General features: G+C 45.9%; 1 protein-coding gene across 2 annotated transcripts in view; it reads right to left on the minus strand.

The window, feature by feature from the left end:
• Positions 1-18519: 18519 nt before the first annotated feature.
• The window catches only part of PTGIS (prostaglandin I2 synthase), a 65022-nt gene continuing 61063 nt past the window's right edge, over positions 18520-22478 (minus strand). The window contains exons 10-11 of one of the 2 annotated variants that reach the window (XM_063659564.1): positions 20141-20221; positions 18520-18991 (exon numbers count right to left, since the gene is read on the minus strand). In XM_063659564.1, the coding sequence (XP_063515634.1) occupies positions 18976-18991; positions 20141-20221 (97 nt within the window). In that variant the 3' untranslated portion in view covers positions 18520-18975. Of the gene's footprint in view, positions 20222-22478 lie in introns of both variants that reach the window. The other variant, XM_054468062.2, reaches the window with a different exon arrangement.

Below are 22478 nucleotides of genomic sequence, written 5' to 3' on the forward strand. Positions count from 1 at the left end.
ACTGTCCACCCGCTATGTGCTCACCCAGAAGACCTCCAACTCCCACCACCACAATGAATGCATCCACGAGCATCCTCCCACATGTCTGCTTATGAGCCAGTGTGATGATTTTTTAAAAAAACATTTCCTGCAGGTTCAGAATTGACACATCACAGAGTATGTATGCACTTAATTTAACTAAGCACACCCAAGTCTCCCTACAGATGTCTGTTCCAGGCTGCATCTCACCAGCAGTGCTTGAGAGTTCCTACAGCTCCACATCCCAGCCAGCATTTGGTATTATCCAGATATCTAGGTTTTGACAGTCTAACACATACAAAGTAATATCTCAGTATATTTAAATTTGCATTTCTCTGATTACTAATGAGTCTGAGACTCTCTTCATATGCTTGTTGTTCTCTTGTATAAATCGCCTGTGCATGTAGTGGGTCATTTTTGTATCAGGATTCCTGTTTTTTTGTTGATGATTTGCAGGATTCCTTCGTATAATGCAGATTTTAAGTCCCTTGTGGATTTTAGACGTTGTGAATATCTTCTTCTGCTTTGTCACCTACCTATTAACTTTGCCTATGGTGTCCTTTATTAAGCAGAAATGTTTTTAATATGATCAGGATAATCTATTTTTGGCTGTATAGTTTGTGCTTTTAAAGTTTTTGTTTGAGTCCTCCCCTGCCCCTAAGTTGCAAACAGTTTTGTTTATTAATTTTATATTTTTATTTTTTACTTTAGGTCTTTAACCAATCGTGTGTGTGTGTGTGTGTGTGTGTGTGTGTGATTTGGTAGGGAGCCAACTTCATTCATTCCCTATAGTTGTCTAGTTTTCTGAAAACTACCTATGAAATAACTTGTCCTTTCCCCAGCTGATCTGTGGGCCACCTTTGTCATATGAAGCCTCTTGCACTCCCCACTCTGCTCCATTGGGCTTCTTGTGCTTATGTCACTGTGGTCCTGTTTTTATTAGCATGGCTTTATGGTGTGCTTTAGTGCCTGTAGCCCTTGCCTCTCTTCTTTGTTCCTTTTTAGGGCACACTTGGCTATTTGTGGACCTTTAATGCTCTCTACACACTTTTTAGTAAGTTTATTATGGGACAATTTCTCTTCCCTTGCACTCATTTCCTAATCCTGATCACCAATTTGCCACCAAAGCCTATCCACAGCTCCTCTACCCAGTGAAACCCCTGAGGAATGTTGCCGTGGTTAATACTAAGTGTCAATTTGATTGAACTGAAGGATGCAAAGTATTGCTCCTGGGTGTGACTGTGAGGGTATTGCCAAAGGAGATTAACAATTGAGTCAGTGGACTGGGAGAAGCAGACCCACCCTCAATGTGGGTGGGCACCATCCAATCAACCACCAGTGTGGCTAAAATAGAGCAGGCAGAAGAAGGTGGGAGAAGCTGACTTGCTGAGTCTTCTGGCCTCCATCTTTCTTCCATGCTGGATGCTTCCTGCCCTCGAACATCAGACTCCAAGTTCTTTGGCTTTTGGACTCTTGGACTTAACACCAGTGGCTCTCAGATCTTTGGCCACAGACTGAAGGCTGCAGTGTAAGCTACTCTACGTTTGAGGTTTTGGGACTTGGACTGAGCCACTACTGGCTTCCTTCTTCCTCAACTTGCAGACAGCCTGTTGTGGGACTTCACCTTGTGATTGTGTGAGTCAATTCTCCTTAATAAACTCCCTTTCATATTTGCATTTATCCCATTAGTTCTGTCCCCCTGAGGAACCCTAACTAATACAAATGTGGACAGACAGGTCCCTGCAAAGAAACCTGGGGCCAATCTTCCAATCAGCTGGAAAGCCAAGCAAAGCAATTTCCCCACAAAAACGAGTGAGACAGATATTTTGATGTTATTATGTCTGTTTGTTAAACAAATGGGTTATGTTACAATGTCTGGAGATATTTTTGATTGTCGTAACTCCAGGAGAGAGGGAGAGTGGTTGTCCTGACATCTAGTGTGTAGAGGCCAGGGATGGTGCTAAGCACCATGCATGGCCCAGGACAGCCCCAACTATAAAGAATTCTCCTGCCCCAAATCTCAGTAGTTGCAAGATTGTGAAACCCTGCATGAGTTAGATGGAAGGCAAAGGTGTTTCCCAGTCTGGAAATGCCATTCTTCAACCAACCATTAGTGAGCACCTACTATGTACCAAGCATTACTCTTGACACTGGAGCTACAGTGTAAATAACATAGACAGTACTGCGCTCATGGACTTATATTCTTGTGGGAGATACAGTTAATAATCAAGTAAATAAGTCATTCTGCTTGTGATAAATGCAATGAAAAAAAGTAAATGGGAGGAAGTGATAGAGCCTAACTGAGAGAGACATCAGCAACTTTAGATAGAGTATTCAGGGAAGGCTTCCTGGAGGAGGCAATATGTCTAAGCTGAGAACCTGCGGGTAGGAAAAGCCAACCATGTGAAGTTCTGAGGAAGGAGGTACAGGCAAGGGAACAGCATAAGCAAGGGTCCTAAGGTGGGAGTGAGCTTGGTGTATTCTAAGAACAGATGGATGCCAAGACCAAGCCATGCAGTGCCTGGTTGGGATTTTATTCTCAAGGTTAAGGGAGGAGTTTCAGTTTTTTCTAATTGTGATGGGAAGCCATGGTAGTGTTTTAAGCAAAGAAGTCCCATGCACTGATATGTTTTGAGGCAATGGCTCCAGCTGCTGTTGTGCACTATGAAGTATTTGAGGATAAAAAATGGTGGCAGGAAAACCCACCATAAGATTTCTCCAATTGTCCAGGGCAAAGGTAATGAGATTTGGACTGGGATGACAGTGGCAAGGATGGCTGGGCAATTTCACAGCCACAAGTCTCTGATGGGAGACTGGTATCTAGTGGGTGGGGGCCAGGGATTCTGCTAAACACCATGCAATGCTCAGCACAGCCCCCCACTATAAAGAATTCTCAGCCGGGCATGGTGGCTCACGCCTGTAATCCCAGCACTTTGGGAGGCTGAGGTGGGCAGATCATCTGAGGTCAGGAGTTTGAGACTAACCTGGCCAACATGGTGAAACCCTGTCCCTACTAAAAATACAAATAGCCAGGTGTGGTGGCGCATGCCTGTAGTCCCAGCTATTCAGGAGGCTGAGGCAGGAGAATTGCTTGAATCTGGGAAGTGGAGGCTGCAGTGAACCAAGATTGCGCCACTGCACTCCAGCCTGGGCAACAGAGCAAGACTCTATCTCAAAAAAAAAATCCAGCTCAAATGTCAATAATGGCAAGATTGAGAAACCTTAGATTAATTAAATGATAGGCAAAGGTCCCCAAGCCCAAGGCCAGTGCTAGATATTCCACATCACTCAGATTCTTCCCCACTAGTGGCCCGATATTTACAAAGTGTGGCTCCAGATTCAGATAAAGAACATCTGGGTACGCCTGGAGCTTGCAAGTGCAGGCAGTGGGAATGGCTCTGTCACTTTTCGGCTAACAGCCCTGTTGTGACTACTTGTCCATTTATTTACTCAACAAGGATTCAGTGCAAAATGACTCAGATGGCAGTGTGACCTGTGGCTCAGAGGAAGGATTCTGGAGTCAGAATGGTGCTATTACTTACTTGCAGAGTGACCTTGGGCTAGTGCCCTAACCTCTCCGAGCCTCAATTTTCTCATCTGAAATACAGGGTGGTAATAAAAAGAGCACTTGCTTTATAGGGTTATTATAAGGAATTTGTAGAAAGCACTCAGTCATCACCAGCTCTCATTGTCTGGTAACTGTAGGTTACCTAAGGGCAGGAGCTGGTCTGTCTTGCTCATCTCATATGACAGAATGCTTAACTAATAGAGACTTAAAGAATACAGATATTTACTTATATCACATAAAAAGTTAAGAGGAGGGTGGCATGAAAGTTGATTCAGCAGCTCAACCCTGTTATTAAGGACCCAGATTTCTTCCACCCTTTTGTTCTGCCTCCCTATATATATGGGCTTTTCATGCCCAGGCTTGTTGCCTCATCACTACAAAATGGCTGCTGTTATACCAGGCATCAATCTTCATAAAATCATATTCAAAGGCAGGAAGGAGGAGGTGACAAGGATGGCCAAAATAACTCTCGCTTCTCTCACTCTCTCTCTTTTTTTGTAATCCTGCCTCCCACTATCAACTTCCCCTACCATTTCATTGGCCAGAACTGGGTCATATAGCCACCCCTAGGCTGATCACTAGCAAAGGGAACAGGATTCACCCCATAGGGTGAGATTATTCCTGTATTAACAAAATTCAAGTTCCTTTAATAAGGAAGAAATTAAGACAGAAGTTGGGTGGGCAGCCCATAGTGTCCACCATACTGTTTACCAGTGGCTAGCACAATCCCTATTACAAAGTAGCTGTTTGACAAATGTTTTTTAATGAATAAATAAACCCTCTTATTTGAGGGCATATAAGAAGCTTATGGAACAGTTTGGAGGTTTCTCAAAAAACTAAAAATTGAGCTACCATACGATCTAGCAATACCATTGCTGGGTGTATACTTCCCAAAAAGGGAAATTAGTATATCAAAGAAATATACACTCATATTTATTGCAGCACTGTTTACAATAGCTAAGGTTTGGAAGTAATCTAAGCATCCATCAGCAGACGAATGAATAAAGACAATGTAGTACATATACACAATGGAGTACTATTCAGCCATAAAATGAATGAGATCCTGTCATTTGCAACAACATGGGTGGAACTGGAGAGCATTATTTTAAGTGAAATAAGCCAGGTACAGAAAGGCAAACATCACATGTTCTCACTTATTGGTGGGATTTCAACATCAAAACAATTGAACTCATGGACAGAGAGAGAAGAAGGATGGTTGCCAGTGGCTGGGAAGGGTAGTGAGGGCTTGGGGAGGGGGAGGTGGGGATGGTTAATGGATAAAAATATAGAAAGAATGAATAAGACCTACTATTTGATAGCAGAAGAGGATGACTATAGTCAATAATAACTTAAGTGAACATTTTTAAATAAAGAATGTAGTTGGATTGTTTGTAACTCAAAAGCTAAATGCTTGATGGGATGGGTGCCCTATCCTCCATAATGTGCTCATTTCACTTTGCATACCTCTATCAAAACATCTCATGTACTCCATAAATATATACACCTACTATGTACCCACAAAAATTAAAAATAAAACAAATAAAGAAGCTTATGAATAAGACACATCTCTGATCTCAAAGGTATCCAGTTCTATTTGTTGGGATAAGGTATACAGAAATAAATTCGACAACGACCTCTCTTATTGGCCCCTCCCCATCACCAAGGCTTTGATGAGGAGACCCCCTGAGATCATTTAAGATCTCAGTATCTCAACTGACATTTGTATATATCTTAAAAAAAAAAAAAAGAATGGCTATTCTGCAAAAGTTACTGGGGGAAAAAAAAACAAAAAAAACAGAAATGGCTGGTACGTAAGCAGTGTTCCAGCCCTCTAGGCAATCCCTATTCCAAATAGCAGAGGGCATGAGCTGGTGGACTGTGGACTTGTGTTGTTTGACCATGAGAATATTTTTTAAAATTGTAATCAACAGTGAAACATCAGAAGAGTTTACATAAAATATGGATTTGCAGCATCACTTGAAAAATTAAAGGATCTGATTAACACTGGAACCACATTCTTGTGTGGCATGGCAATTATGGCTGACACAGAGTAGTGGCTGCCCTTGAGTCACAGCTGCTCCTTTAAAGCAGGACATGCTCTCCTGTTTGCTACAGTCTCCACCTTTCCCTAAAGCCCCTCACTCAAGTCACTTCTTTTTTTTTTTTTTTGAGATGGAGTCTTATTCTGTCACCCAGGCTGGAGTGCAGTGGTGTGATCTCAGCTCACTGCAACCTCCACCTCCTGGGCTCAAGTGATTCTCCTGTCTTATCCTCCCAAGTAGCTGGGATTACAGGCACATGCCACCAAGCCTGGCTAATTTTGTATTTTTAGTAGAGACAGGGTTTTACCATGTTGGCCACACTGTTCTCAAACTCCTGACCTCAAGTGATCTACCCTCCTTGGTCTCCCAAAGTGCTGGGATTACAGGAGTGAGCCACTGTGCCCGGCCTCACTCTTCTTATTTATGTTACCTGCCTGGTCCTGGTATAAATTTGAGTCTGTGCTTCTTGTATGCAAAGGCCAAGGGACTCCAAAGAGGTTGTCTTGCCTCTCTCTGTTTCCCCAGACTGCACAGTGCATGATTTAAAATTTTCACTTTCTGAATGAAAAGACTGTGAGTTATTTGAAGGCACATAGCCTTCATTTCTAACAATTTTCTGCCATCATAAGAGGAGAGACTACCTAGAAATAAAGCCATTATAGGGGAAATTTGGGCGCCCCTGGATTTTCCAGTTATGTGAACTCGTAAATTCTTTTTACCTAAGCCAAGTTGAGTTGTCATTATGTCATCTACATCCAAAAGAGCTCAACTGATATAATCCTCTTTCCACTGACGAGAAGGTTATAATCTACTTTTTTTTTTCTGAGACAAGGTTTCACTCTGTCACCCAGGCTGGAGTACAGTGACACCATCACGGCTCACTGCAGCCTTGACCTCCTGGGCTCAAGCAATCCTCCCACCTCAGCCTCCTGAGTAGTTGGGATCACAGGCATACACCACCATGCCTGGAAAATTTTTGTATTTTTATGATAATAGAGATGCAGTTTCACCATATTGCCCAGGTTGGTCTTAAACTCCTGGGCTCAAGAAATCTGCTCACCTCAGCTTCCCAAAGTGCTGGGATTGCAGGCATGAGCCACTGCAGTTGTAATCTACTTGAGCCCTATATATACTTATATATACTTATAGGAAACAAGGCAAAAAGAGTAATAAAAAGGAGAATATTCTATAGAGAAGGGACACCCCATCCCAATGAGATCTTAAGTACAGGCCAGTTGTGGTGGCACACATCTGTAATCCCAACACTTTGGGAGGCCAAAGTGGGCGGATGGCTGAGCTCACTTTTTATTAAGCCCTGGGCAATATGGTGAAACACCATCTCTACAAAAAATCAGAAATTAGTCAGGTGTGGTGGTGTGCACCTGTAGTCCCAGTTACTTGGAAGGCTGAGGTGGGAGGATCGCTTGAGCCCAGGAGGCTGAGGTTGCAGTGAGCGGAGATTGCACCACTGTACTCCTCCTGCCTGGGTGACGGAACAAGACTCTGTCTCAAAAAAATAAAAATAAAATAAAATAAAATAAAATAAAATATCTCAAGTACAGCCAACTTATTTAAAGATAGGGAAATAAAAAGCTGATTTAGGGGAACAGGATCCTAGTGGTCAGCCAGTGAGTGGGCAGGCAAGTACCAACACCTAAGCACCCGACTCCCAGGCCAATGCTCTCTCAAAATGTTTTCTGCTCAATCCTCTCTGCAGACATCCTCTGCTGAGAAGTGTTCAGATTTTTCTTAGAGGCTGAGTGAGGTCAAGTCAACCCAATTCGTCCATATAAATACAAGTGATATAGCCTTCAAAAGGTGCTGGCAAGAGATGTGTTCACTTGAAGTCAAGTTTTTTTCTTTCTCTTGGACTCCATAATACCTGTCATCATTCATTTATAATCCCACTGAGTATCCTACTCAGGTTTTTTTGGCACATCTGGGCACTGAGCAAGGCGAATTAATCCCCCTTCCCCCATGTATTCCTGGGTAAGAATAATTGCTTTATGAGGGTGGTTATAGGGGTACCCGAAGCCTCAAGGAAAATCATTACATCTCTAAGTGGATGTCACTCAGGACAACGGGTCTTTGCTGTGGCCCTGCCCAGACAAAGCACCAGCAGCCTGAGGGATTTTTCCATCAGCTTGGACTCCAGTCTTCTCACCCATCTCTCTTTTGTCACACCCCAAAATAATCATCATAATCATGATTAAAAACAGGATAATGATGGAATCTTCCTCTCAGGGTTGCTGAAAGGAGTAAAAAGATAATGCATATAAAGTGTTTCACACCTTGCCTTAAAGTAGTAAGTACTCATTAAGGGAAGAGTAGTAGCAATGCTAACAACGACAATATCAGCTAACATTCATTGAGCACTTCCTGTATACCAGGCCTTGTTCTAAATGCTTTGCATGTGTCTGATCTCATTTAAGATTCTTTCTAGCTCTTTCACTCTCAGGCTGAATATTCTGATATAAACAAGACCTATTAAATGTTAGATGATACTTGAGTGAACAGATGTCTGATTCTAGTGCCTGTTCTATTTTCTCCTAGCCTGATTGTCTTTATTAAGCCCTGGGTTTCCTGGCCCAAGTTCCTGGTAAGTGGATGAACTTGGTTTTCTTTTCTTTCTTCATTTTCATTTTCTAAATTAAATAAAATTTGTTTTAGAGTTGGAGTCTATGTTGCCCAGGCTGGCCTTGCACTCTTGGGTTCAAATGATCCTCTCACCTCTGCCTCTCAAGTATCTGGAATTATAGGCACATACCCAGTGTGTCTGACTGAGCCTAGTTTTCTGACCAACCCAAACATTTACCCATCTCTCCTTCCTTTCTTTTGCCTATCACCTATCCATCAACCTAATCATCCCCTCATCCATCCATATACTCAGCAATCAAATTATTCAACTACATACCCACCCATCCATCTACCCACTCACTCATCTATTCATTCACTCACCCACTTACTCATCCACCTTTCTTTCCATTCATTCATATATTCTATCCATTATCCATCTTGCTACCTCCTCATCCACCTACCTATCCATTTATCCATCTATCCACCGATCCATACACCATCTGTCTTTCCACCCATCCATCTATCTGCCCATTCACCCACCCACACAACTACTCCCTCATCCACCCCAAATATTCATGCATCTATCCACCATTCGCTCGCCAGTCATCCATCCGTCCACACTTCTAATCTATCCATGTATCTATCTGCCCACCCAGCCATCTCCACCCATCTACCACCTAACATTTGCAGTAATGCTCTGTGCTAATCCCTAGCTTGTTGTTTTGGGCTCCCTCCCTGGGAGGAAAGGTGAGTGCCATCAGAGGGTCCCCACAGAGGAAGACAGATAAGCCAGTGAGCCTCTTTGTGGCCTGGACCTTCAAAGCCACTGACTTCCAGGGTCTGTGGCCGAACAATGATGAAATGCACACGGAAAATGAGAAGCCCTGCAATTACATGGAAAGAGACAGAGGCTCAGCCCTCCCAATGTTACAGCTGAATGCAGCCTTCCAGCCATCCCTACCAAGCCACTCCACCATAGGGTGGAGAAGGATGAAGGCACATGCTTCCAGCAGAGCAATTAGAGGTAAACTAATATCTCTTTCCCACAGAGGAGCCTGGGAACTCCAAGACGCAATGGAAAGGAGGCGAGTCAGCAAAAGGAGGAAATCAAAGCCACAGAGATCAAGAGCTAATTAACTGATCCTCCTAAGATAATGTTTCATTAAAATCCAGTTCTTCTGCCCTGTGGGGACTGATATCTCTCCTACCGCCTCTCCATTGCCCTTTTCCACCCATTCCTGATCTCGTCTGCCTCCGCTCTGATCTTTCCCCAAGTCTTATCCCTCCTTCAATCCAACATCCCCCCAGCTACTAGGGTAGACTTTTAAGGGTACAAGTCTGATCATGTCACTCCCTATTTATAAGCCCTCACGACTCATTGCCTGAGACAAAGGGCAAACTCCCAAGATAAGGCAAAGGCCGTTCACTCAGTTAACACAGATTTCCTCTGTGCCTCTCCTCTCTCACAAGCCTGGGGATGGTAGGACACAGAAACGAGTTTCTGACCCTTGCCCTGTTTCTCCAGCTTCCTTACCCACCACTCCTTTCCACATTCCTGCATTTCAGCAAAAACTTTCCAACCTCTGGCTTAGTGATAGCCAGTCCCCAGGGAACCTGCTCTCAGTATCCGTGCTTTGCTCAGCTCACTTCCACATTGACTCTGGGCTTGGCCTTATGACTTGCATTTACCAGTGGAATGTGGTGGCAGTAATGCCAGTTCCAGGCCTAAGCCTTGACAGGGTCGGGAAGCTTCTGCTTTTGTGCTCTTGGGAGCTCTGAACCACTGTGTAGGCAGCCAGGCTACCCTGTTGGAAGGGACCATGTGGAAAAACCATATGGAAGGTGAGAAGCCCTGCAATTACATGAAAAGAGACAGAGGCTCAGCCCTCCCAATGTTACAGCTGAATGCAGCCTTCCAGCCATCCCTACCAAGGCACCAGGCATATGAATGAAGTCATCGTGGACGTCCCAGCCTCACCTAACATCTGACTGCAGCTGCATGAGAGACCCCCAAGTGAGAGCAGCAGCAGAACCATCCAGCTATAAGCTCCATTCTCTTTCTGTTTGTTCTTATGAGAGCTATTCATTCTCATGAGCTTTTTAGAAAGCGCCAACCTGGCTGGGCGCTGTGGCTCACGCCTGTAATCCCAGCACTTTGGGAGGCTAAGATGGGTGGATCACCTGAGGTCAGGAGTTTGAGACCAGCCTGACCAACATGGTGAAACCCCGTCTCTACTAAAAAAATTACAAAAATTAGCCAAGCGTGGTGGCAGGCAACTGTAATTCCAGCTACTCAGGAGGCTGAGGCAGGAGAATTGCTTGAACCCAGGAGGTGGAGGTTGCAGTGAGCCAAGATCATGCTGCTGCACTCTAGCCTGGGCAACAGAGTGAGACTCCATCTCAAAACACAAACAAACCAAAAGCGCCAATCCACAAAGCCATGAGAAATAATAAAATAGTTTTGTGTTAAGTCACTACATCTTGGAGTTGTTTGTTACACAGCACGAGATATCTGATACAGGGGCCTTGCTCCTGCTATTTCCACAGCTTAGAATGTTTCTCCAACCCCAGCCATCTTCTTTACCCACACGGTGAACTCCTATTCACCTTTCAGAGCCCATATTCAGCATCACCTTCCCTGCCTCCCATAGTCTGAGTTAATGTCTCTTTCCTCTGGGAAACTGTATGAGACTAACCTAAAATACTCATTTTTCTGTTTCCTCCACTGACTATGAATGACAATATTTACTCATGTAATGCTCACAAGAACCCTATGAGGGAGACGGTATTATTATCCGTTATCCTATTTTACAGGTGAAGAAGCTGGGGCACAGAGAAATGCCCCCAAATCACCCTGGTATTAAGTGGCTCAGCAGAGATTTAAGCCCACTCAGAACCCAAGTTCTTGTCCACTGTGACTTCTTAGTAAAGTATAAAAAAGGTATGACATTTATTGGTCTCATTTAACACAAAATCCAGAAGTAGGTGATGCCAGGACCTGTCCCAGCAGCAGCCTAGCTGTCTCAGGGTCCTTGTTTGATTTCTGTGAGAGTCTCTTGTCCACATCATCACAAAATGGCTGCCATGCTCAGCCTCTCACATGACAACTCCCAGAGAGGGAGGAAGAAGGAACATCTCCCATATTTCAGAAGCTCCCCACTGATTTTCCCAGCCATCTCATAGCTCAGTACTGGATCACATGACCACCACTAGCCCAGCTACTGACAAGAGGAACCTGATATCCATGTTTGGCTTGGCCCTGTCTTGATTTGGAGGTTGGGCCCATTTTCTTGAGCACAAGGCTGCCTAATATCTGAAGAAAGCCAGAGTTTCTTCTAGTGAGGAAGTTGGCCAATCAATTAGTGTCTCTTCTGCAGTGGTCAGTTCTCAGAACACCTGAAATAAAGTCACGTACAGACTCTGTTCATCCCAAGGATCCAGATGTCCCAAAGGTCAGTCTCCTAGGTTTGCATAATGTGAGTTGTCTTAGTCCTTTTGTGTTGCTATAAAGGAATACTTAAGGCTGCATAATTTATAGAGAAAAGAGGCTTATTTGGCTCAATGTTCTGCAGGCTATACAAGATGTGGCACTGGCATCTGCTTCTGGTGAGGGCCTCAGGCTGCTTCCACTCATGCTGAAAGGGGAAGGGCAGCCCGTGTGTGCAGAGATCTCATGGCAAGAAAGGAAGCAAGAAAGAGGCAAGGGAGGCACTGGCTCTTTTCAACAACCAGCTCTTGCAGGAGCTACTAGAGTGAGAACTCACTTCTTACCATGGGGAGGGCACCAGGCCTTTCATGAGGGATCAACTCTCATGATCCAAACCCCTCCCATTAGACCACACCTCCAACATTGGGAATCAAATTTCAACATGAGGTTTGCAAAGGTCAAACATCCTAACTATAGCATGGGTGCACCTGCCTTGTCTCTTCCAGGCCATTGTGAAGCTCCACGGAAGATCCTGGGGCAATAAGATAGCACACTGCCAACTCTTCCCCAACTCATCACCCTCCCGTCCTTGCAGACACACGCCTCTGAACCATGTCTCAAACGGCCATGACTCCCAAATGCCAGACCAATAATGTGTTTGCATTTTCACTGGTTCCATCATGAAATGAATGAGAAAAATAGGGACAATGGAATGAGATTTGTATAAAGCTAAATTGATTCCATTTAAAGGATGATGGTGATTTACTTTCCTACTTAAACTCTCTCATGGCTTCCCAGGGCACTTAGCATAAAGCCCAGCCTCCTCTTCCTGACAAGGTCTGCTCCCAGAGCGGCTCCTGCCACCCACTCTTTCAGCCACAGCCTTCCTGGGATGCTCTCTTTCTCCAGCACACCAGACCCCTTGCCTCTTTAGAGTTCTTTGGATTTGTAGTCTCTTTCTCCTGGAATGTTCTTTCCCTAGTTCTTTACAAAGCTGCTATCTCTCATCTTGATCTCAACTCATATCACCAGCTGCCTGGAGACTTTTCCTGACTGCCTTCAAGGCCACAGGCACATCCACCTCCATGTCAGCATCCATCACCTCCTGCTGTTTGCTTGTCCTCAGCATCTGACACTGTATTTATGCTGATTTGTTTCTTTACTGGATGGTCCCTCCTGCCCAAATGTGAAATCTATGAGGGCGGAGACCTTGCCCGGACTAGTGCAGTCCCTTCCTCCCTGGTCTCCAGCTTCCCAGCCCTCAGCACGCACGGTGAGATGGATCCTGCTAGAATGTAAGTTAAACCATGGCCCTTCTCTGCCCAGAGTCTTCCGTGGCTGCTGGCCACACTGCCTCCCTCCTGCTCCTAGAACCTGCCCCAGAGCTTCCCATCTTCACATTTGCCATTGCATCTCTCCAGAACATTCTTTCCTCAGATGCCCCAGTGGTTTGCTCCTCTCATTTCCATTGAATTTCTGTTCAAAGCTCCCCCAGGGAGGCCATTCCTGCCCACTCTCTTTAAAATCTCACTTCCCATCTCCTGACTCCTTTATTCTTCTCCAAAGCACTTATCTCCATTTGAACTGCTTTATATTTTACTTATTTGCCTCATTTCTTACGGTTTCTCCCATGAGAATGTCAGCGCTGTGAAGACAGGGGTATATCATTTTTTTGGTCTGTGTTACTCACTGCCGGGTCCTGTTGTCTAGAACAGTGCCTGGTACAATGAGAGGTGCTCAAAATATTTACTTAAAAAGTGCATAACAGCTTTCTTGAGGTATAATTCATGTATCATAAAATTTGCCCACATGACCAGGAACAGCAGCTCACACCTATAATCCTAGCACTTTGCGAGGCTGAGGAGGGAGGATCATTTGAGCCCAGGAGTTTGAGACCAGCCTGGGCAACATGGCGAAACCCCCTTCTACAAAAATATACAAAAACAAAAATTAGCCAGGCAGGCATGGTGGCTCAGGCCTGTAGTCCCAGCTACTCAGGAGGCTGAGGTGGGAGGATAGCTAGAGCCTGAGAGGCAGAGGTTGCAGTGATCTGAAATCACACCACTGCAGTCCAGCCTGGGTGACAAAGTGTGACCCCGTCTCAAAAAAAAAAAAAAAATTGCCCATTTATTAGTACATTCACAGAGTTTCACAACCATCACAGTGATCCATTTTAGTAGGTTTCATTAGTGGTCACTCCCTATTTCTCCCTATTTCCCCATCCCTGGAAACCACTAGCCTACTTCATGTCTCTATAGATTTGCCTATTCTGGACATTTCATATACATTCAGTCCTATAATAAGCGGCCTTTCGTGACTGGCTTCTTTCACTTAGCATAATGTGTTCAAGGCTCATTTGTGTTGTAGCATATGTCAGTACTTGATTCCTTTTTATTGACAAATATTATTCCATTGGAATGGGGGATACATCACATTTTGCTTATCCATTTATCAGTTGGTGGACATCTGGATTGTTTCCGCCTTTTGGGCTATTCAATATAGACTTTTGAGTGAGTGGTTGTGTTAATTCCAATATGAAACCTACCTTTCTGCTTTAGGGGTATTAAAATATCCTTTCATAAGCTGACAGTAGGAGTAAATGTATTTCTTAATGTCCTTACCTGGCAAAATAAAACACTGGGTCTTTCTGTTGACTTTAATGATACAAGGGTATGAAAGGCCAAAGTCTTGGAGCTGCAGATCACTAGGACCCAGGCTATAACAAAGGCTGGGTCAGTGGCTCAGGGAAGCCAAGTCCTGTCCCTCTGGCCCTGCCATGTGGTTCAGACCATGACTGGTAAACAAGAGAGTATAATTCAGCACTTCTCAAACTGGGGTATGGTACCCCTCTGAGGGCACATACTGATGTCCTGAAGAGAAAGACTACATTTCCCAGCCTCCTGTCTGTCCAGCAAGATGTGGTCATGTGATTGAGTTCTGACCAATGGGATGAATGCAGGGGTTTTTCTCTTCTTTGCTTCACCCTCCTTCCTGCTGGGTGGAATGTGGACAAAATGGCTGGAGCTCAAGCAGCCATATCGGCCCCTGAGGTGGAAACCACTGGTTACAGATGCTAGAGGGTCCAGAAAGGAGGGACCCCATGATTGTGGAGATGTCACACCACCTCTGGCCTCCCGTATCTGCTTGAAAGAGAAAAAAAAATGTGGCCAGGCATGGTGGCTTATGACTATAATCCCAGCACTTTGGGAGGCCGAGGTGGGCAGATCACCTGAGGTCAGGAATTCAAGACCAGCCTGGCCAACATGGTGAAACCCCATCTCTACTAAAAATACAAAAATTAGCTGGGTGTAGTGGCACATGCCCAAAATCCCAGCTACTCAGGAGGCTGAGGTAGGAGAATCCCTTGAACCCGGGAGGCGGAGGTTGCAGTGAGCTGAGATCACACCACTGCACTCCAGCCTGGGAGACAGAGCAAGACTCCTTCTCAAAAAAAAAAAAAAAAAGCCTGCGGTATTAAATGAAAGCATGTTAATATATAACATGTTGCTATGTTACTTTGAGAAGTCTGTCACTCACTGCCAAATCCCATCCCACCTGATGCGCCTCCATGACCTCCTCACAGATGAGGAAACTGACGTGAGGCACATCTGCACTGGGATATTATTTCTATATAAAGATTTGAGAGAAAAAAGCAAATTTCCCTTTTTATTTCTCCCAAGGCTTATTTAATCCATTTCACCCCTGCTTTTTTATTTTAATATGAATGCATGCATTCTGGTGAAGGATGGACAGCATCCAGTGAATTTTAAAGAGAGCTTTTGTGTTGTCTGCTTGTTACCAGGGTCTGCCCCAAAGTCCTCTAATGCAGCAGTCCCCAACCTTTTTGGCACCAGGGACTGATTTCATAGAAGACAATTCTTCCACCGATCCAGGGGTGGGGGTGGCGGTATGGTTTCGGGATGGTTCAAGTGCATTACGTTTATTGTGCACTTTATTTATATTATTATTACATTGTTTGAAATAGTGAGATAATTATACAACTCACCATAATGTAGAATCAGTGGGAGCCCTGAGCTTGTTTTCCTTTAACTAGATGGTCCCATCTGGGGGTGATGGGAGACAGTGATAGATGACCAGGCAATAGATTCTCATAAGGAGTGCGAAACCTAGATTCTTCGCCTGTGCAGTTCACAATAGGGTTCACCCTCCTATGAGAATCTAATGGCGCCACTGATCTGACAGGAGGTGGAGCTCAGGCGGTAATGTGAGTGATGGGGAGTGGCTGTAAATATAGATGAAACTTTGCTCACTCACTCGCCATTCACCTCCTGTTGTGGAGCCCATTTCCTAATAGGCCAAGGACCTATACTGATCTGTGGCCCAGGGGTTGTGGACCCCTGCTCTAATGGGTACCCAGTCCCTCTGCTGCCAGCCGGAGGATCACTGAAAGAAAGATCCTGAACCCTGTCTCAGGCAGAGAGGGGCCTGCATTTGAATTCCAGGTCTACTACTTCTTAGCCACATGTTCTTGGGCAAACCACTTCACCTCTCTGACCCTCAGTTTCTTCCTCTGTAAAAACAGGGATACTCATCTATGCCTTGGAGGGTGGGTAAAGGTGTGACTCAGTTCTGTCTGTGAGAGGCCTGGGCCCACAGCAAGGGACAGAGTAGTTGCTCTGTGCTCTCCTGTCCCAAGAGCTGACCTCACCATTCCAGGCACAGTCAATGCCCTCCATCAGAATCACACTCAGAGGCAGTTCCACAAACAAAGATGGTTTAATAGATTTCAGCATGTTTCCACTTGACAATGTTATACGAAAATAGAATCTTTATTAAAATAGCAAGGCATAACAATCACTGCTACTCAGGAAACACTGTGTTTATTCTTTTTAATCATCAAAATCAATGACTTTGGGCAAGACCTGTGATCTCTCAGAGCCTGTTTCTCCATCTGGAGAACAGGCAGGTAGGACATTGCCAGCTCCCTGTGAGTGGGGGCCACTGGTAGGAGGAGATGGCCCTGGTGGCCCATGTGATGAGAAACTTACTCCTCCTTCTGTCCCTAGAGAAGGTCAGGGAGATGCCAGTGTAGCCTTAAGGCAATGCTAACACTTGCTTATCTCATTTAGTAACAGAGAAGAGAGAGCTCTCAGCCTTGGCCACACCAGCATGGAGCCCCCCTCCCTAGCGAATTTATTTTTCACGGTCACTTTCTATTCTTGGCAGTGAGTGATACATGTTATCCACTATTGGCAGCAATCGGGGGAAAAAAGTTCCTTTTAAAAACAAAGTTTAAAAAGCGAGTCTGTTTAAAGGAGAATATTCGGTAAACAACAATATTAAAATATAGCAAATAATAGTAATAATAATCACAATGATAAGGAAACACTTCATTAGATCAACTTAAGAGTATTTTATTCTTGGCCAGGCGCAGTGGCTCTCGCCTGTAATCCCAGCACTTTGGGAGGCCGAGGCGGGCAGATCACGAGCTCAGGAGATCGAGACCATCCTGGCTAATACGGTGAAACCCCATCTCTACTAAAAATCCAAAAATTAGCTGGGTGTGGTGGCGGGCGCTTGTAGTCCCAGCTGCTCGGGTGGCTGAGGCAGGAGAATGCTGTGAACCCGGGAGGCAGAGCTTGCAGTGAGCCAAGATGGCGCCACTGCACTCTAGCCTGGGCAGCAGAGCGAGACTCCATTTCAAAAAAAAAAAAAGAGTATTTCATTCTTGCCACTGAGCTTAAAAAGAAAGAAAGAAAGAAAGAGTATTCCTAACATATGTCCAGCAATTTTGATTCTTAAGCAAGGGATGAAGAAATACAATGGCATCCTGGTAACTTCCTGACTAGTGCATAGCAGGTAGCTAACCCACTCATCTCTCCCTCTTTTCTTTATAGCTTCTATTTTTTTTAAAAAAAAGAAAAATAACGATTAAAACAAGGGCAGGTTTAAATAATCGTCTCCTGAGCTGCACTTCAGTATCTCAGGTAACAGCTGGAGCTGCCTGGTGGGAGCACGTGTTTTCCTTGAGTGTAATTCACTAATGACTGTGGTTCCAAGGAGGTGCGACCTTTAAAGGGAATTGGCCCTTCTTTGAAGGCAGGTGAGAATCTAGTCTCAGTGACAACCCAGCCTGATTTGGAAGAGGGGAGTCATAAGGGTTTTCCCCCAGCACACCAGGGTTGCAGCCTGCGCAAGATCTTCCATAGCTATTTCTGCCGGCTTGCTTCCTTCCCTTCCCAGCCACGATGAGGCAGCTGAGGGTTGCCACGGAAACCGGCTCTGTCCTCCCACTGGAGGCTGCCAGCTCTGATTTCCCGCAGAGTTAAGAAGGAGGCGGCAGTGGGGGTCACCCAGGCGTGAAGATGGGTTTCCCTGGGGATATCCTGCCTCCTGCCAATCACAGCGTCTCTCTGGGAATCCTGGGGGTGCCTGGAGGCTGAGGCCCAGGGAAGCCCCCAAACCCCAGTGCTGCTCTGAGAAGAGACTAGCCTCTGGGACATTCAGAGGTCTGGGGTTCTTTTCTCTCCCTCCAACTAAAGCTAGAGGGACCTCATTATGCGTCTTACAAGATGTACCCATGTTTAGGTGCCTCTGACTCTGTCAGCTCCTGAAGTCAAAAAGAATTGTCCCATCACCAGTCCCCCTGAGCCCAAAGAACAGGAGTTGCCCATCCAGTATTTGCTCCTGGGACAGTAAATCTGCCTACAGAGTTCTACAGCTTACGAGCTATGTGGCCCCAGGCAAGTCATCTCACCTCTCAGTTTTCTCATCTATGAAGTGGGCACAACCCTCCTTCTCTTCACAGAGATGCTGTGAGGAGTAGAAATACTGTCTATGGGGTCTCTCACAGGCATTTAAAGGGTCTCAATAAACATGACCTTATATTAATAAAAATAGCATCATAAAAAAAGGTTTGCAGGCCATTTTTCTCTTTAAGCTGCTTTTTATTTTAATTAATTATTCATTTATTGAGACAGAGTCTTGCTCTGTCGCCCAGGCTAGAGTGCCATGGCGCAGTCTCAGCTCACTGCAACCTCCACCTCCTGGGTTCAAGCGATTCTGGTGCCTCAGCCTCCTGAGTAGCTGGGATTACAGGTGCGCACCGCCACACCTGACTAATTTTTGTATGTTTAGTAGAGACGGGGTTTCGCCATGTTGGCCAGGCTGGTCTTGAGCTCCCAACCTCAAGTGATCCGCCCACCTTGGCCTCCCAAAGTGCTGGGATTACAGGCAAGCCAGGGCAAAGACAAATTTTCATCACTGATACATTTGTCCAAAGGGTGGTGCACTCAGGCTGGGTTGGACCAATTAGCTGGTCCCCACCACCTCTTACAATGTCACTTCTAAGAATTAGAACAGGGTCTCACACTCAGATGCCTTCAGGTCCAGGAGGTGCTGTGAATGCAGAAGCAGACCCGGTCAGAACCCTGGTGAAGCCGAGAGCACATGTCCTGCATAAGGGAGGCGGCTGCCACTCAGCTCTGGCCAAGAGTTACCCTTGGGAATGTGAGCCCAGTGTGGCCAGATATACCAAGTTTTCAAGAGAAGCTGGACATTTTGAATGAACTCTCCCAAAGATGATAAGAACTGAGGCATTTTTTTAAGTGCAGTCCAAACAAAACACGTCTGCAGACTGGATCGTGACCACAGTTGGGGCTTCTGCACTAGAATGCATGAAATCGGCACCTTCTTTTTTGGCTTGACCAGTCTAAGGAGTCCTGGCTGGCTCCTTCCAGCCATCTTGTCTGGGCTGTGTCTTCCTTAGCTCCCTACCTGAGTGCTGACACTGAGAAAGCCCATCCCATCTGGTGCCTGTCAGTCTAGAACAGAGAACTCCACTCCTCAGAGCCCAGTGTTTGGAGGGTGCCCCTGTTCTGTACTGGGAACGCATCAGCCTTGGGGGAAGCTCTCCTGCATTTTCTCAACTAGTGTGAGCAATGGGGCAATCCGGTAAATGGGGCCCCAGGGAAGCAGATCTTCTAAGGGACTCCTTTGGTTTTAGCTGGTTTAAGGATTATTGGGGGACTGACTGCTGAATGACATCAATGGACACACTGCTAGGTCCTGAGTGGCCTTTCTGTGGCCAGCATCCGCTTTGACTGGATAAGGCCCGGGCCATGCTAGCTCATAAGAACTGGGAAGGTGACGCCTCCGGGAGTTGGGGGCAGAGCAGTGAAGACTCCTAGTTCTGCCTTATCTGAATAGCGTTTGTGGATATCACGAGGTGAGAGGAACGAGGTGAGTTGGGAGCAGACAAAGCCTGATTTTGGAAAGAAAACTGCAGTGGATAATCCATAGAGCTTTCAATGTCTTTTCTTTGTTCACCCTCTTAGCTTTTCCCTCCCCTGGACCCAGCCTTCTGGGAGAAAAGCAGGCAAGTGGTAATGCTAGCACCTGCACCCAGGCCAACTGTGCACACAGAAAGCTGGGAGGCTGGGGCAGGCTGGGCAGAGGCGAGCACGTGACATCTGCTCCCTGTGTCATGGGCGGATGCGGTAGCGGACAGGCACGTCGTGTTCCGGCTGCATCAGACCGAAGCCATACCTGCTGAGGACAAACTCAGGGATCTCCACATCTGCGCTGATCAGCTCCAGGTCCAAGTGCACCAGCACGAGGAACACAAATCTGCAGAGAGATGGCATGGAAGGTGTGAAGGAGAGGAGTAGGGCAGGGGGTTATCAGGAACAAGGCAGGGGAGCCATGGCTGCCTCCTAAGTCTGACTCCAACTTTGAGGAAAGTGAGGAGAGGAGTGAGGAAGTAGAACAAACGCATTTGCTGCTCACCACATTTGCCAGCCCCCTGTAAGGTTAGGCAGGCCCGTGGATGAGTTCTGGCGAATGGGCTGTGTGCAGAAGTGGCCTGTGTCACTCCTGTGTCAAAGCATTCGCGAGCCAGTGTGTGGCTCTCCAGCTGTCCCTTCTGCCTGGCAGCCATGCAGGCTTCACATTGAGACGGTGGAGCCGAAAGAGGGAAAGAGCCTGGCCTGAGTCTGTGCACAGAGTGGGGAAGCCCTCCAAACCCACAGCTGATACCGTGTGAGTGGAACTACACCTCTGTTGGTAAAAGCCACTGAGACTCGGCAGGTGCAGGGCTGAGCCTGTGCTGATTAATACGGCGACTCCTCTGGATCCTCCAGCCCGCACTCTTCCCCGCCTTTCTCCAAACTTCTGGAACCCTCACTGTCTATCTTGGCCAGGGCTGCTGCTAACCCTTAGGTGTCTTTGCGAGATTAGAAACAGGCATCGCTCTCTCAAGACATTTTACTGTCATCTCTGAGAAGATTGTCCTAAATAGACCAGCTTTGCAAGAACAAGCACTCTCTACTGCCATCTTCTGGGAAAACTGTCACAATAACTATTCGCAGCTGCCATGCCTATGATGTAATCAGTGCCCCCATAAATGTGGAGCCAGCCCTACGGGGGATGTCAACGGTTGCTGCCTCCCTGCCTCATCTTACCAATGCCCATGTTCGTAAGGGACAGGAGAATATCTTATGACTCTTTTCCACCACTATTCCCTACCCCAACCCAGGTGCCCGATGCAGAACGGAGCACATGGTGGGGATTCTTTTGTCTCACTGAAGGAGTGAAGAAGAGGGCAGATGAGGAGAGAGGGGAGTTAACATTCTGGACAGATCTGGGCTGCGCCGCTTATGGGAATATGGCTCTAGCCAAGTTCTTTTCCACTCTGGGTCTCAGTTCTCCCATCTGGTCAAAGAGGGGAAAGGCAGGTTGAGTCTCTTCCAGCTCTGAGGCTGTAGGAAACTAGAGGGTGAGTTTCTATAGGATGGCGGTTTTGTGCCCACCCCTGGATTTGAACTCCTACACCTCCACTTCCTGGGAACAAGGCAAATGGTCTGACCTGTCTAGACTCAGTTTTAGACGGACCAGCAGGGTTGTCATGACAATTCAGTGAGATAAAAATAACAACAAATTAGCTAATTTATTGGAACACTGTGCGCTAGGCACCATCTAAGCATTTAGTACCCGCTATCTCTTTTTGTCTGTCCAAAAACTTGATGAGGTAGGAATGCCAGTCGGTTCTGCTCTAACACTTGTTTTGAACAGGTGAATTTGTTCCAATAGGATTGACATATTAGGGCACCATTTGAATATAATGCAAGTTTCACATTTGCTCACGTGCAATTTCACTTGTGAGAAACATGAAGTGAATATAAAAGACTGCACCCAGCTGAACCTGGCTGTGCAGAAACCCATAAAACATACACATGCACGCAACTAAGTATCGATCTACAGCCACAGTTATTACAGCACTTACATAGTTCTTAGCCAGGTAACATGTATAAAACTTGACTACCATTTTTTACTGGGTTCTTCTCTCTCTTTTTTTTTTTATTATGTCACTGATGAGGTTTTTGAGTGTTGGGCCCCAGTTCCCCTTTTCCCTCAATCCCCGCAGTTTTTTCTTTCTTTCTTTCTTTCTTTTTTTTTTTTTTTTTTGAGGCAGAGTCTCACTCTGTCGCCCAGGCTGGAGTGCAACAGTGCAATCTTGGCTCACTGCAGTCTCCGCCTCCTGGGTTCAAGAGATTCTCCTGCCTCAGCCTCCTGAGTAGTTGGGATTACAGGCACGCTCCACCACACCCGGCCAATTTTTGTATTTTTAGTAGAGACAGGGTTTCACCATGTTGGCTAGGCTGGTCTCAAACTCCTGGCGTCAAATGATCTGCCCATCTCAGCCTCCCAAAGTGCTGGGATTACAGGTGTGCATCCCTGCAGTTTTTGTTGCATGATTTCATACCGCAAGGTGATTTTAAGGAATGCATATGAGCTGTATTATGTTCATAATCGACTCCATTTTCTTGAGGAAACTGAGGCCAAAGGTTTATGTAACGTGCCCACTCAGCATAATGCATGCACAATA

This window comes from Pongo pygmaeus, chromosome 21 (genome assembly GCF_028885625.2).
Source record: "Pongo pygmaeus isolate AG05252 chromosome 21, NHGRI_mPonPyg2-v2.0_pri, whole genome shotgun sequence".
Taxonomy (NCBI): Eukaryota; Metazoa; Chordata; class Mammalia; order Primates; family Hominidae; genus Pongo; species Pongo pygmaeus.